The 16,512-nt window shown below is 50.9% G+C and overlaps 1 protein-coding gene across 11 annotated transcripts in view; it reads left to right on the top strand.

Moving 5' to 3' along the window:
• NCOR2 (nuclear receptor corepressor 2) overlaps positions 1 to 15,745 on the top strand; it is a 395,163-nt gene extending 379,418 nt beyond the window's left edge. For 9 of the 11 annotated variants that reach the window (XM_054006074.1, XM_054006081.1, XM_054006076.1 and 6 more), the window contains 4 exons: positions 1,667 to 1,720; positions 5,649 to 5,882; positions 8,589 to 8,771; positions 9,104 to 15,745. In XM_054006074.1, coding sequence (XP_053862049.1) covers positions 1,667 to 1,720; positions 5,649 to 5,882; positions 8,589 to 8,771; positions 9,104 to 9,279 — 647 coding nt within the window. In that variant the 3' untranslated portion in view covers positions 9,280 to 15,745. The remainder of the gene's footprint in view (positions 1 to 1,666; positions 1,721 to 5,648; positions 5,883 to 8,588; positions 8,772 to 9,103) is intronic. The other 2 variants (XM_054006082.1, XM_054006083.1) reach the window with 2 other exon arrangements.
• The last annotated feature ends 767 nt before the right edge of the window (positions 15,746 to 16,512 follow it).

The following is a 16,512-nucleotide window of genomic DNA, read 5'->3' on the forward strand; positions in this document are numbered from 1 at the left end:
ATTTAAAGGGACGGGAGCCCACCTCCCAGACTTGAGCAGTCTGAAGCCAGTTTTGTCTGGGGATGAGAATTTGCTGCCCCATGCTCTTATCCCATCCATGCAGTGGCGTATTGTTAAATACAGGTGCGTAAGCACGTCTTGTGCCTCTCCTGCATACAAGTACCGTGCCTGTGTGCGGCCGGGCGTGTTGGGAACCGTCTTAGTTCAGTGTCTTTCCACTGCACAGATCTGTCAGAGAGAGGAATGGGGCGGGGAGATCTGCTGATGGGGAAAAGAGATAGAAAGGCAGGTGACTTGGGGGCCTTAAGGATGGTTCATGGCCCTGTATTGTGATGGCCATTTAGGTCAAATATACCCCTCTGCCACTGCAAGCCGCATTGGTAGTGCCGGCAGCTAGCCGGGCTCTATGAGGTGCCTCTCAGAAGCCTGTCCTTTCTCTGGGGCTGTCGGTCCAGCACCACTCACCGGCACTGAACGACCTCAATAGGAACTAACTAACAAGTGAAGAATAGAGGAGTCTTAAGAGCTATTGACGTTTTTAATGACTGTCCAGCCAGCCTGAATTCTGCCTCCTGAAGATGTATCTGTCAGACCCGACATCAATATTGGTACAGCTCTGAAAAAACACCCAGCCTGACTTGTAGTCGAAATTCATCCCATTCCTTCATTAGCCGCTAATAGAGTAGATAGGATCATAATTTAATTTAGCTTGGCATTCTACAGTCAATACTAATTCAATTTGAATCCGTCTTGTAACAGCTGCATTGGATAAGAAGGACCGAGCTGTCTCGTCCTGTGTATGTTGTTACCATAATCCAACCACGTTGTTAGGTTCCTTGGGGGATGCATGGTTGACCTCCCACTCGTTTCCTTATCGGGGGGAAATATACAGAAATAGGAAACGCCTTGTGTTTGATGAGAAGTGCTGTTATTCTAAGGAAAGCGACACTCAAGTCAAATAGCTCAGCTAAGAGAGAAAATATTGACTTAGTATTTCCCCCTCGCTGAATGCATGAACAAAAACTCTTCTTTGGGAATAGGGGATTGAGCCTTTGGAAACGCCTCGAGAAAGCTCTGGGTTTTGTACCCCAGCTTAACCTCCCAGAGGGCAGGATCTCGGGGTGGAGGGAGACAGGAGTGCACTTGTGGACATCAACATAACTCTCTGGAGCTGTGCTGCATTAATGCCAGTAGGTTTAGACCTGTACCCATGGTTCTCTGTTGCAATCTCTGGTCCACTTGGTGAGAGCAGCATTCTCCCATGCATCCAACTTCCCAAACCGCCACTCCTTGCCTGTCAGGCCACCTGGAAGGGCTTTACAAGCCACTGATGATCCATGGGCCATACTTGGAGAACCTCTGATGTTGATTGGCATGGCCAGGGCTTGCTCATTATCTTGGAGTTGTGTGTCTGGAGGTAGCATTGCTTTAAAAACCGAGATAATACTTCCTAGTCCCAAACCATCATTCCTCGCCCCACCCACCCACAACTTGAACTTGGCCTGGGATTTTGTCAGTGTGGGTAACATAATGTAGGTGCCAGGACTCAAACTGCATGTCCCATGATCCTCTGGGATTGAGGAAGTGTTAGGAAGGAAAAGATCCCCTAGGAGTTAACCGTTGTGCACTGCAGTTCATACTGAGGGACTTCTTTGTCTTCCTCCAGATGTTGGACAGCCTGGGACAGAGATTTTCAACATGCCAGCAATTACTGGAGCAGGTAACAGTCCCGATAGATCTTTATCGTATGTCATACTCTGCCACACGCCACACAGAATTCACAGCCTGAGAAGAGGAGGTTCAGCGGGTTCCGGTGTCGTTTATTGAAATAAGATACAGTATATTCCTGGTGGGAAAGATTGGAGGCGGGAGAATATGTGCCTACGGCCCTTCCCTGCTTTGGAAGCTGCTCTGTTGGGCTGCAGGCTACAAAGGCCTAGTCCTTCTAAAGCCTCCAGGTTGTCAGAATTTGAGGAGACATACAAACTTAGATCCGGCAGGGCTTTGGCCTGGGATCTGTTGGATTGGGAAGAAACCATGTGACGCCAGCAGGGAGGACGCTGTAGGGAAGCAGTATCTTTAAAAGGACTCTTACTGGCAGAGGGCCGGCAGCATAAGGGACAGACTCTGCCGCCGTGAAGAGGTGTGAGGTGACAGAGCCAGTGTTCATGTAGGAGCGTGAGCTGGCAAATGGGAAGACTAGAGCTAGAATCAGAGGGAGAGGGAACAGTATGCTTTAGCTCAACCACACGTGATGGGCTGGATGCAGGGATTAGTGGGTGAGATTCTCTGGCATGTGCTAGGCGGGAGGTCAGACTAGATGATCATGCTGGTCCCATCTGGTGTTGGCAGCAGAATTCAGGTCCTTGAACTGAATTCAGGCACTACAATCCCAGCCCAAAACTCGGGAGAGGCTGCCCACCGTTCCCAGCAGACTTCTTGTTTGATTTTCCCAGATGTGTGTCTTGCTGAAAGCAGAAAGTCCCCACATGTCTAACCCATTGAGTGGCTGGTTGGGCAGGGTGATGTCCCACGTTTTATCCAGGGGACACTACATCAGGCACGCTGATTTGTTAATACTTGCTGAAGGGACACATGCCGGACAAAGCAATGACCATCTGAGCCCAGAGGGTGGGGGAGAGAGAGAAGACAGGCTCAGATGTTGGTTCCTATATGTACAAAAAAACATTACTCTGAAACTAAGGGGCCTTCAGGCTTAAAGCCTAGATCAGTAACAATATCAGCTGCATATGCTGTGCCAAGTTAATACTTGGTTAGGCCTGGCATTGTGCAAGGCGCTGTACGCTCCACAAAAGTAAAGACCGTCCGTGTCCTGAAGAGCTTCCTGTCTAAATGACAGGCACAGGGACAGTGCAGTGCCCCAAGAACTCCAGGACTGAGACCTGATGGGGAATGGCTGCGGATAGTCTTAAATGAAGGGAGGATGGCAACTCAGCAGAGCAGGACCAGAAGGTCACGCCACACGCTGCGGGGGCATTGTGGTTCTGCAGAGCATGGCACACAGTTCTGCCGTTGAGAGCCGAGCCTGCCCGGGGGATGAGGAGTGAGTGGGGCTGGCCAGGTTCAGAGAAGGACAACAGTGCATCCACTCAGGTGGGCCAGCAGAAATTTTCCTGTGGGATGCTGTCATGGGAACAGAGGTCCCACCTTGTTACTGAGAGGGGACAGCCTTGGCTTTTTAGAGGCAGTAGTCACCTTTGACCTCCAGGAGCTCTATTTGGGAAAGAAGAGCGTAGGAATCGCCGCAGGCCCAGAGCCCTAAAGTTTTACCTGCCCCACAGGCGTTTGCCGTTGAGTGACAATGAGCTCCTGTGTGAAAAAGACCTTTGCTCCCTTCCTGCAGGACAGTGGTTCTGGAAGTGGAGGGACCGTACTTCCATACGGGAGTGCACTGCAGGGCTCCAAAGAGCCGAGTCCATGACTCCTAGCTCTGCGTGTGTGTCTCTCTCTCTCTCTCTGTGTCTCCAAGCTCTTCAGCATTAAAGGAGACATTCAAGCTGCCAGGAGCTGCTGCTCCTCCCCACTCCAGCACCGCACGAGGAGTCAAGGCCGGTGCCAGTGTCCCTGTTACGCTGCATAGCAACAGGGGAGCCCAGCAGCCCTGGACAGTGAGGCCTCTTCCCTCCCCACTGAGAGAAAAACCAGCTCCAGGGGGTTCCCAGAATCCTCCCCCTGCAGCTGAGGGGAATCCGCTTCTCAAATGATGGCCTGTCTTTCCTCAGGCCGCCCCTGGGGGCGCGGGCTCCGGTTTCCTTTGCAGCCCCTGAGCTGCTTCTGTAACAGGCTTGCCCTTCCCAGCTCAGATGTGTGTCTTTTCAGATGTCAGAGGCTGCTGGAGCAGGGCTGCTCTCTGCCCTTCATCTCCAGAGGCAATGGGTACAGCAGGGCCTGCTTCCCAAGGGAGTTGGGGGGGCTTCCTTCTTAGCTGGAGTGCACTCTGCGCCCCTCAGCTGAAGTGCGCTGTATACACATGCGGCACTATGTAGCACGCTTCAGGAGTCAGACAGACCGAGCTAGCGTATCCTGTTCGTTTGCTTTCTGTATCAAACCAAAACCTACAGCCCTCCTAGCGGAGTCCCCTCTCTAAGAACATGAACTTCAGTGGCTTTACGCCGGGACTGGGCTTTTTGCAGAATGCCCAGAAATGGTTAAACTTCCCAGGGACCTGCACTGTCCCCAGACCCCACCGTTCGGTCGAAAGGCCAGCATCTGCCATGGGTTCTCCCCCCACCCCGCTCTATGCTGGGAGCTAGGCCCATGCCCACTAGGCATTCCCACCTTTTTTTGTTTGATCCAAGAGCTCCGTAAGCCCCAAGTTTCTGTGGTATCTGCATGGCAGAGGCTGCTGGCAATGGTGTTATCTGCCTTAGAAAAGCTTCCCAGTAAGAGTTAGTATTGGGGAAGGGAGGCGGTGACCAAAGAGCCAGTTTTTGACCCTGCACAGTGGTTAAGCTGACTCACGCCGGCAGCTGAACCAGGTGGATCCCTTTAGCTGTGAGCTAGAGCATTGGGGGTGGGGGGGTTGCGTGTCCTTGTCTGTGTCAGCGGGAGCTCGGGTATGAGCTGGGAAGTGTTGCAGGGAAAAGTCTGTGGTTAAGGGTTGTTCTCCGGGGCTGAGCGAAGGAAAAGGGCAAACCCTTGGGAGTGTTTGGGACACTAGCCCAGAGCGTGTGTGCTGGGAGCTAGGCGGGGATGCTGCCCGTTCGCAGGGGGAGTGCACGCCCCCCTGCATAAGATACAAGGAGGGGGCACCATGGCTGCAGCATTCCTATTGAGAAAGGAGAATTGCTGTGCGGGCAGGAGAGGGGACTGCAGGCACCAAAGTGAGGATTAAGGAAACATGGCAGTTTATTTTCTTGCCTGTATTTTGACTCTGTAAGTTTTGCCCTTGCTCGTTTCCTGTAACCGACGCATTGGGAATGATGGTCCCATGGCTGAGCGAGTGCCCTACGGTCCCTGTGCGGCGCTGCACCATAACTGCATGGCTTCTGATGACTCACAAGCACTCAGACACATCCCTGCGTTTTCTGCATCCTGTTTCCTAATGACATTTGACCTGTAGATGTGGGGGTCTGGGACCCGTGGGCGGTGGAGTCCGGACTACAGATGGTGCAGGGAGCTGGGAAGGAATTAATCAGCACGGGGAAGGATTCTCTCCTCTTGGCCTCCCCTCCCCCCCACCAGACCCAGTAGAGAACAACTCCACAGGAGAGCTAGGACAATTCCCCAGCAGTCGTTGCTGGGCTGTGTGCCCACGAGGCACTGCCAGGCTCAGGATACATGCCCTGCAGCCTGTCACTCCTCCGCTATTGAGGCATTGGGGTCTCCATTTACATTTTTTTTAAATCACTCCCACCCCCAGATTCTTCCTCACTCAGCAAGTAGTTTTCTAACTCCCCACCCCCCCAGCTCCTGCCAAGCCCTGGGGCGGGGCGGGGGGACGGAGTGCACTGCAGAGCTTAAAAACAATATGACAAATTTTGTTGCTTTGCAAGAATGTGCTGACTGTTTGTTTCTTCCCTTCTCCCTTGTCTCCTTTCTCCCCCACCCCATCTTTCTTCTTATTTGGTTCCCCCCCAACCCATCTCCCACCCCTCACCTCTCCTTCCCCTTTCCGTATCTCCCAGGGCTAATCAGTTGTAGAAGCCAGTCGGTTCAAGAAAATTCCAGTACCAACATGGGGTTGGAGGCAATAATTAGGAAGGCCCTAATGGGTAAATATGACGAGCAGTGGGAAGAGCGCTCGCCTCTCAGTGCCAATGCCAATGCTTTTAACTCTCTGAATGCCAGTGCAAGCGTGCCCGCTGCTATGCCCATAACCGCTGCTGACGGACGGAATGACGACATGCGCTCCTTGCCAGGTCTGCAGCCCTTTCCACCTTCGCCGTTTCTCAGTGTTGTTCATTCTTTTTTTTTTTTATCCTCTTTGTTTTGTGTTTTCCCTTCGAGCTTTGTGAATTTGCTGATTAATCCTGGAATCTTTTACGTTCATGTCGTAGCCTGAAAGGGGCTGTTGCTTTTTCTCTAAAACACTGACCGGGCTCTTTTCCTTGTTTAATCTCCTTTTCTTCTTATGATGTCAAGGTTTATTTAAAAAAAAAAAAAAACCCTAAATGGAAAGACACTGCAGAGAAATGTGCATTTCAAACAAATCCCAAGCCCCAGCGAGGATCCTGATTCAGCAAGGCCTTTAAGCCTCCCTGCTGAGCAAAGCATTTAAATTTGCTTAAGGCGTCCTCTGCTTCAGTTAAAGCACTTGATTGAAATCAAGTCCTTTAGTGCTTTGCTGAATCAGGGCCTGAGATTGTATGGCCCCAAAAGAGATATTCACCCAGTGAGAAATCCATGCTCCTCTCGGTAGATATGTGCCCCCTGAATAAAAATAGTCCTTTAAAACACACACACACCCCAGTGCGGGAATCAGGGAAGGGACGTTTATGGCACTGGAGGTAGAGAACCACAAAGTTTTCCATTCCCCTCCAGCCCAGGTGTCCCTAGCTCCAGGGGCAGGGCTGTGTGATCCCCACAGTGCCAGGGGAAATGACCTCATTTGGATGGCAGAGGGCTCGTGGTTAACTCCCACGTACCTGCCAGGGGGAGTCTTCACCCGCCCTCGGCTGGGTTGATGGTTAACCATGGTTGTAGATCGGCTCCAGGCATTTCTTTAGCTGTCAGTGTTGCCTGCCCACCGTTCAGCCGCTGCGAAGGCCTGGCGCTGGCTCTGTCGCTCTGCTCTGGAAGACAGCCTGGCTCGCTGGTGGAGCGGTGCGAAAGGCAGCCCCCAAAACAGCCATGGCTGGGGAGAGATGCCGTGTCAGGGGATAATAGAGGGAGGCATTTGGAATGGGAGGGAAGCCTCAAGGCAGCTGAGAATGGTGGGATAAGGCAGAACCCTCGGAAACCCGGAGTAGGGAGCATCCCTGCTGAGGCCAGAAGACATAGACCCACTGCTCCTCCCGCCCCATGCCACGAATGGGGCATCCCAGGATGTGAGAACATGGCTTGCAAGCCTGTGCAGCAGGTGAAATGTAAGGAATTGCCCCTGGCTTCAGGGTTGGGCCATTGTACAGCTCTGGCGACGGCCATTCCCATGAATCTCCCCATGCCACTAGGACACACGGAGGAGGGTAGAATCAGAAATGTGGGCAGGGGGTGGGGAGTCCGTCATTCCCCAAATACCAATTGATTTGCCATCCACATGGGTTAACATGATGCTCTAGTTCCAGAAGCATTGAGTTACACCTCGTCCCTGGCTAGGCGGGGATGGAGAACAGGGAGCTGTGCTGTTTATCCTTCACTGGCATTGTCCCCACTGGGAATTCACCAGAACAGAGCCCTTCAGGCAGGGCCATGCAGAGGTTTTGAGAGCCTGGGACAAAATCTGAAAGTGAGGCCCCTATCCTTCCAAAAGCCATTACTATGGAGTAAAAGGGAATTCGGGGGGGGGGGGAGGGTTGGAGAGCGAGCCAACCCCACACTCATCCCACAGCTGCGACTCCCATGCTGCAGGGCTGGGCCCAGCTCCGGGCGTTGCGGCCTGGTGCATGAGGTCACAGCACCACTCAGGTTTGGCCTAACTGTCCCTCTATCAGGACAGGGGCGGTCAGGTGAGGGTTGAGTGAGTGATGGTGTAACCCTGGGCCCCAGGTCGTAGTGCTACTCAAATTCCATGGGCGTGGGGGGCAGAGCAAACTTCCCCCTTTGTGCTCCCAGACAGCCCTGCATCCAGGTTGTCTGTAGAGAGGGAAGAGGAGCATGTGGGTGCCTGTTCCTTCTCACACGCAGTCCCTGTCCTACTGAGTCACTCAAGGCCCCTGGCACTGGGTTTTAGATGTTCAATGAGGCGCTCCCCAGTCCCTTACAGAAAAGCGGCCAGGCCAGCAGGCAGACACTCTTCATCAGCCAACCCTCTCCTTGGGCCAGACCCTTCAGTGCATCCACGTGCGCAGCCCCCAGGCCGGACACAAGCTGCTGCAGCTTGCTTCATGGTAGTAGGTGAGTCCAACAAGGAGCTGACAAGGCCCTGGGGCTGGGGTGTAAATCGGGGAAGTATTTGGCCCGTTGAGCCTGTCCGTTGCAGCTGCAGTAGCTTCTTTGTTCCAGCAGAGGGCCTTGAAGTCCTTGGGCCTTTTAGGGAAGGGTCAATAGGAGTTTGCTGGTAGAACGCCCTGAATACCGGTGCACTCTTGTAGCATGGGAAAACCTGCCCGTTTCTGTCTGGGAAATGCCAAGAAGGCTGTTCTGTACCATTCCCCGCTGAGACATCTGCTGTGAAGGTTAGCGGATGCTAAACTTCCTGTACCTCTAGTGGTACCTGAAGGCAGCACCTGTCGTTCTGAACGTGCAAGAGACATAGATCAAGCTCCTAGTGATAATGGGGACTTATCCAGAGACACCTTAAAGGGGCCAGACCTTGAGGAGGTGCTGAGCACCCCCCCTTTGAAAATCAGGCTCCATTAAGGTGTCTCCAGTCAGGCACCCAAAATCACGAGTGGCTTTTGTGGCTGTGGCCGTGTGGCGTGTGTCTCCAGCGATCAGTTTGAAAAGCAGGGTGCTTTTCTCTGCAGGAGGAGGAGGAGGGAAGCCAAAGATTGCTGCTAGACCCAACAGCCGCAAGGCCAAGTCTCCAGCACCGGGCCTGTCCTCCGGAGAGAGACCACCGTCTGTTTCTTCCGTTCATTCGGAGGGGGACTGTAACAGGAGGACACCGCTAACCAGTCGAGTCTGGGAGGACAGGCCTTCGTCTGCAGGTAGCGCAGCGCTGCCCCCTGGGGGCTTTGGCTCTGCCCTCTGCCAGGGGTGGGAGGGTGAGATTGCCTCCCCAGACAGACACCCGGGTCAGTGTCAGCTGAGTCGTCCCCTTAGGGAAGTTACTGCTTATTATACCTGGGGAGACCCCCATCTCACTCTTGACCCCACAGGCCCTTCTGCTCTTCCATCCCTGGGCCTCCCTTCCCTGCCAGTTGTGCTGAATTGCAAGAGGCCTCTCTGACACTGACTAGGGGGCTGGTGAGTGAATTCCCCACCCAGGGCCGCCTTTTGCACCATGCTGAGTTTCTCCTTCCCTTCTGCCCCTGTTCAGGTTCCACGCCATTTCCATACAATCCACTGACAATGAGGCTTCCAACCGGCGTGGTGACAGCCCCGCCGCCAGCGTCCATTCCACAAGGGAACTCCATCGGCCAGCACCACGCCTGGGAGGAGGAGCCCAAGCCCCTGCTCTGCTCCCAGTACGAAACGCTCTCAGACAGTGAATGAACGAAAGAGAGGGAGGAGAAGAGTGGACACGCGTGGGTAACGAGCTGGCCAAGGTGAACTCCGACCATATCAGTCCATGGCGCTGTCAGCAAAGATGCCGGAGCAGCGCTTTTCCAATCGGTCGATTTCTCACATCAGGAAATTTCTGAATCCTCTTCAGTCTAAAGCCTTAAGACAGCCAGCTGGAACCCAGCCTAGTTCTCTTTCCAGCACTGGTGTCCTCACGCAGCAGCTGAGAGCTTGAGATACAGTCTGTGAACAGCTGATGGGAGGGGGGAGGAAGCGCCAAAGGATGCAATCGCTCACTGAATCCCAGTTGTTTACTCAGGGGAGACCAGCTGGTGCTCCAGTTCTACTCCTTAGATTCGGTGAGAACGAGGAAACCCATGTTGGGAGGAGAGCGAGCGTGCTTGGGTGCATATACTATGTGTGTGCGCCTAGGCACACATATAGCGTGTATTCTCTGCCTGCACACCCGCGTTGCCTGCTATCGAGTACTTGAAATAGGATTAGACTGCCCTCCCCCAGCCTCCAGGTTGTTCCATGCATTTATCAGCCCACAGGCTGCGCCACTGAATTATAAAATCAAAAGGGCCCCATTTTGTTCCTCTTGGGCTGCTTGGGATGTTCCTTTTACAGGCATCCCCTGCATGGGATTAACTTCCCCAGCAGGCCCCGGAAAAGCTTAAACAAATAAAAATTACGGGGGGGGACGACTAAGGATCCATTTAACAACAACAAAAAAGTCCTTCTGAGTGAGAAATCCTTGGTTTATCTTGTAATCAAAAGAAGTTCCCCATATTGTGGTGCATTAATCTGCAGCTGAAGGGACTCCATTGCTCGAAGTGCATTGTTTCCTGAATGGTGAGAAAAAGCAATTGTAAATGATGTATTGGTCTACAGGGTATATTTTTGATACCTTCAGTGAATTATGTCAAGATGTTTGACGTGAGGAAGGACTTAAAACAGTGTTACGTGCTGCTTTCAGTCTCGGCTCCTGGAAAAGAGGTTCTGTTATTGCGTGCAAGATTTGACAAGTTTGTCCATTGTATGGAAATGTAAAAAAGGTCTCGTTGATCCATCACAGTTGTCTGTACGTCAGTAGAATGTATTAACTTAGTTTAAAAAAAAAAAAATGTTGCCACAACTGCAGGGCCTCCTCATTATTACATATACTGCTCTTAAGCCAAGAGGAATTTTCTTCTCCTTACAGAGCTTTTCTCTCTGGCACGGAGATCTCAAGGGAGCCTTTCCGAAGACCTTGTCAATGTTTTTGTTTGCAGTGGGAGGGGATTCGTGAGAAACTTAAAACGTTTGTATTGTATTTTTCTGATGCACATGGACGCTCTGCTTTATATTATTTTTCATTCCATGATGTTGGATCATCTTTGCAGTTACACGGTTCAAGAACAAAATATTAGACTTTTGTTTTTCCTTCACTTCTGCTTTCTCACTCTGGGGATTTGGGGGGGGGAAAGATGATGTATTAAATGCTTTGCATTCTGCACGCTAGAGGAAAGAAGACCAGGACATAGACTTTCTGCCTCTCCCATTGCCTGTTGGAACAGACAACTGCTGTGTTACAGAATATCTCTGATCTGCTAGGAGTATATTGAAGAAAAAGGTTCACATTGTCACACTATCAATGGGGTTTTTTCCCGACACTGTCCCAAGGGTGATTCTAATTTCAAAGCAACAGAAAGATTGTATGTGGTGGTTGGTTGGGGTGTTTTTACAATGTGCAGGTTTTTAACATTCGCAGACGTTTGAGTCTTTTCTGTTGCGTTTTTTTGTTTGTTTTTTAAACGCGCAAAATATTTGGAAGTGTTTATGTTCCCCAGGTGTAGCCGCTGGTGTGGCATAGCTCAGAAGCAAAAAGTTGACAGCTGACGTTTTGGGTATAATATTTTACAAACAAGTCGTGGGTTCTGCTGGGTGAAGTTCAAATTCACCCCATCTTTCCCCTGATAGCCCTTTTAAAAAACAATTACACTGTCAGAACAGCCTAGCGCTGTAGTAATAGTGAGGTCAGCTGCAGTGTCTTGCCAAAAACGTTGGCAATTTTTTAATGAGACATGGCCGCGCTTTTCACCGAAATGTTTGCCGGAAATCCCTCCCGTTTTTGACTGGTGCTGGAAGAGAAAAAAATGTGATTTGTTACAAAAAACTATGCCAGTTTTCAGCCAGCTCTAGAGACAGACCTTTCAATGTAGCTTTTTTCTGTTTGCATGAGGGATCCAAGCTTTGTCAGCCACCCTTAGACTAGACCTCAGCTGTACCTGCAGTAGGTGACAGCAAGAGGAAATAAACCCGAGTAGCCTGTGCTAATGGACAGAGAAAGCTGGTCTCAGACGTCGGAGGGGTTGTCATCCGGTCATTGCTTAGCAGGATAGGTGCCTAGATCCCGGCAGTGCGAGCTGGATGTGTGTGCATTTCCCGCGCCTCGTGGGGAATCTGGCTGGGTGGTGCAGAGGGAGTGGCATTCTGCATGAAAACTAGAGCTGAGCTGGGAGGAGGGGCTGGGATTCTCGTCCGGAATGGGCTGGTCCCTGAAGGTGGCCATCAGAACGTGTCGGATAAGTGAGACGTTTAAGAATTTAGGCTGGAAGTTTCACAGGGGGCCGAAGGGAGTTAGGCACCTGTCATTGACCTTCAGGGGAAGCTTGGGAACCTTAACCCCTTTAAGCTCCTTTGAAATTCCCGGCTCAACTAGCTTGGGTTTACTGACGTAGCCTCCCCACCCCCCATGCCAGATGTGCTGATGTAGCACAAATGATAACAAACACCTGTCTGGAGCCATTCCACTTCCCTCCTTCCCATCCCCCCGCCCCATTCATGCTCAGCAAGGCCTCGCCCTAGACTCTCCTAGTCAAAGTGAAAACCCTTGGACATCAGCATGGACGGTTTGGGGTTAGACCCTTGGGCATCCCCCACCAACAGGAAGAAAAGGAAACACCTGCAAAGTGCAGGGTTAAAATATAACTTGGCAAAGAGCCATACAAGCATGCGTTGCTGTCTGATGACGCCCGTTATACTTGGCAACCCGGGCTGGGTGAACGTCACTGTGATGTAGAAAGTCCTGTTACGTCAGAGGGGGGAACATCTAACGGGGAGGGAGGAGCCTTGGAAATCCTTTTGATGTCCAGGGCAGCCGCAGCTGTTTGTCTCTGCAGCCCCTCAGCTGCCCCATTGCTTATTTTATACCCAAGGGAGGGTTTCGGGCAGAGGAGCAGGGGGGAGGGTCTCCTTGTTCAGTGCTGGCCACTGTTTCCTTCCGGACGTTTGCAGCGTAGAGGGTTTTAGCCCCAGAAGTCGAATACCTTGGGAACAGAGTGAGTCTTTCAAAGCCTTAATTGACTGGTAAGTCTTGAACGATTGGTCTCTCTTCTTCCCGGCACTTACTGCGTCCCAAGTGAAGAGTGGAACCACCTGGTCATCCCTGTCGAAGTGGGGAGCTCGCTGCGTTTAACGAGGACAGGCCTGGGATTACTGAAAAAGAGAGAACCTCCAAAACCACTCGGCAAAGGTCATCGGTTAAATCCAAACCTCTTTAGATATTGCTGAGACTCTTCGTCCGTTTGGGTTCTGTGCAGCAGTGCTCATCTTATATGGCTGGATGGACGTCATCCTGTGGCTTCTGTGGTGCCTTGCCTTTGCTAAGGGGGCGTGGAAGTGGTCACCTGGGCTTTAGGCACATGCACTCACTGGAAGGAGTGACAGCCAGAGGCCCAAGGTGAGCTACCCAGGAATGGTGGGTGGGTCTGTAGCAGCCAAGAGGTTCAAGCCTCTGTAGTCCTCTTCAGGCTAAAAGTATTTCCTTCTGCGAGTAGCTCTGGGGAGAGGTGCTCTGGAGCATGAAATCCCCTAGCTGCAGAACAGGAACAGCCCAGTGCCCGTTCCCCGCTCTGCTCTGCAAGGGGGCCCCCAGGCCTGGCCTGCAGGGACCGGCTCTAGGGAGTGAGGATGGCCCATTTGGTTGTGAGTCTGCCCACAGCTGTCAGGTAGGGCGTGGTTCCTGCGGTCTGGGGTGAGGACAGAGATCCACCGACTAGTTCCACGCAGGCAGTTGAAATCAGGACTCTCAAGCAGTAAGCTGTCAGGCGTTGCTGCTTTGCCACATGGAGCAGTTGGACAGCTCTTTTTTTCAACAATGACAAACGACCGAGCTGGGAACTAGCCCAGGCTCCTCTTCACAGCGTCAAATGCTCAAAGAAAACCTTGTTAGTAAGATACCATTCCACTCCTCTGTGTACAGTACCAGGAAAAATCAAACCACCTCAGTGCATCCATGGATCCCCACCCTGCTTCTGAATGCAGACAGGCAGTGCCCAGAACTCACTGATGGCCTTTGCTAGGATTGTTACTGGGAGAAGGCAGAAGGATCTTTAAAAGCTCCCGACCTCAGATTTGCAGCTTTCCGATTGGGCTAGAGTCTGGCTGAATTGTTCTGGCTCCTTGTTTGTCTAGACACCTTCATGGTAGGTGTTGAATGATTTTCATTGGAAAAAAATGTCCCCCCAAAATCACACACCATCTGTCATCGCCGCCCAACCTGTGCAGATATCCCTAGCGTGTGCCGCTGGAAGACACCCAGGGCAAACCCAAAAGCATGTAGCGTTGCCAGAAATAACAAACCTCCAATAGCCACATGTGCCTAGAACTTCTCTGGGCGCCCTTGATGTGACAGATCCAGCATCACTGAGTCTAAAGATAGCCCCAAACCAAGCTGAAAATGGGGTGGGGTGGGAAACATACACAAGCTTGGAGTAGTCACAGTACATGGTATCCTAGGCCAAGATCCTCACAGGTATTTAGCCACTGGTGTCAATGGAAGTTAGGTGCCTCTATACTTTTGAAGATCTGGGTCATAGGGCTTAGCTGTACTTTAAAGGGATGTTTTCTTTTAGTAAGTGAGAAATCATATTCCTATTGAAATTAGTGGCAAAACTTCCACAGACTTCCCCAGGGGCAGGATCACATCCTGTACCATACGCATGGGTATTTGGCCTATGTGGGACCAAAGAAACACAGTGAGTAGGGTTAGACCTGAACTAAGATTTATCCAACTTGGGCTGTTTTTCTTTATCCGTTGATATCAGTGACTGGAATAGAGCTGCCACCATGGAGTGCGAAATGCATTTGATTGTTGTGCTTATCTTAGGCAAACTCTTCTCCCGGTGTAAATTTATTCAGGTCCAATCAGTGACGCTTACATCAATGTTGTCTACTTTGTCAGGAAAGAATGGAGGGTAGCCTGTCTCGCTCAGCGATGCGGAATAGAAATAGGTGACCCAGGATGTTGAGAGTGTGTATTCTGTGTCACTGAGGACTGGTGTTTTTCTTATAGTTACAGTACTTGGTATTTCAGTGTTACAGGGCTGAGTATGAGCCAGTCTTTTGCACAAAGCTGCTGGAACAAGCAACTATTGCACTTAGAGACACTAAGATTTCAAAACTGTAACCCCACCTCAGGCCTCCGCTCGGTTTTGGGTTTTCAAGGGACTGACCCTTTTAAGAGACTTTCCCCAATGTCATTGGCTCTCCCCAGAGCGGCGATGGTATTAGTCTGACGGGAGGTTGTTTTTACTCACTAGTAGTATGCTGAGGTGTGTGGCCAGGAGCCTGTTGCTTTAGGTTTCCGGGATCCAGTGCTAAGGAGACATGTTGTAAATACGCTGGTCACTTCTGATGTTTATCTAACATGTTCTTGCTCACCTGCCCGGGTGTCTTTGAATACAAGGGACTGGCGTCTTCTCCAGTGTTTGTGACTACAGCCACGTGTACATTCCACACAGGGATTTGGGAATGGCTGTCCCTTCAAAACCAGGTACTTGTGCCCAGATACTGTAAATTCTGTGTGTGTGTGTACACTCCTAGACTGTGTGTGTGTGTATATACATAGATCTCCATATGCATGTGTGTGTAGGTGTGCGCACACACGTGCTTTTACATGTGCCTGAATCGATGTATTGGCATATATCCATGGATGTACTAAACATACAAGCTGGATTTTGGTAAATCAGGTTCACCACAATTCAGCCAAATTCAGACTCCATTGACTGCAACTCCCATATAAGGTGAGCACTGTCTGTGTTAGCTGAAAGGAAAGACATTTTTCATATGAAACTGTCCGCATAATCTCTGTCAGATTTTGGTGACCTATGTCTTTGTGCTACCTGCTATGATTTTTATTGATCGTGCAATCAAAAATGGAGGTTATATTAAACTATTTAAAGAAAAAGGGTTGAAGTTAGTGTAACCAACTTTCTAATTTGTACAAACAAACAAAAAGATAAAAGGACAATTTATTGTTTGAACTGTACAAGGGGGAAAAAAATCTATCTTTTGTACAACCAAATTGTGCATAGCTGTTTTGAAGCGAGTTGTATGATAGAACGAACTGTATATAGAACTGATGAGTTGTAAATATTTATGCAGCTTGCTATAAAGGGTTGGTTTTCTTCTACTCAAGGTGAAGTTTTTGTTCACTGTCATTTTGCTCAACATGCCCACTGGCATTGTGGGTAGCAGGGTCTGAACACTGTCTTACTGTTTTAAATAAAAAAAGGAGGAGGAAAAAAAAGCTTATTGCCCACAAAGCAGAGCTCTCCTCTGGTTCTTGTGTACTTAACCCAGGTGACAGCAAGATGGTCAACTGACCTTTCCAGAGAGCACTAACCTCCAGGAGGTGCACACGATGGTGACAACTGGGTAGAGTTTAAAGAGTTCACTAAGAGCGCGTCTCCATTGGGATTGCAGCGCAGGTAGACATATCTGCACTAGCATGGCTAAAAATAGTGTAGATGCGAGCTACAGGCTGCAGCATGCGCTGTACAAGCATGCCAGGCTACGTCTATGCTGCGGTGCATAGCTACAGGTGACAGTGAAAGGCACTGGCTGCGGGGAGGCAGTGGTGAAGAGCTCTGTCAGCAAGGAGCGGCTGGAGCCTTTCCCCGCCGACGGATCCTTTCCCTGCGGCCGGAGCCTTTCCCCGCCGACGGAGCCTTTCCCTGCGGCAGGGAAAGATTCCAGCAGCAGGGAGGCTGCGGCCTTGCTAAAAATAGCAGTGTGTAGATGGCCGAGGTGCTGCTCGGGCCTGTCTAGAGCTGGGTAGGGGACATACCCACAGGATTCAGGCCTTGTGTCTTTACTTGCCTGAGCAGTGCCACACTGGCTACACGGCCATTTATACCATGCACTGTGTGTCCTCTGCACACTGCCATAAGCAACGTG

This window comes from Malaclemys terrapin, chromosome 16, assembly GCF_027887155.1.
Source record: "Malaclemys terrapin pileata isolate rMalTer1 chromosome 16, rMalTer1.hap1, whole genome shotgun sequence".
Lineage (NCBI taxonomy): Eukaryota > Metazoa > Chordata > Testudines > Emydidae > Malaclemys > Malaclemys terrapin.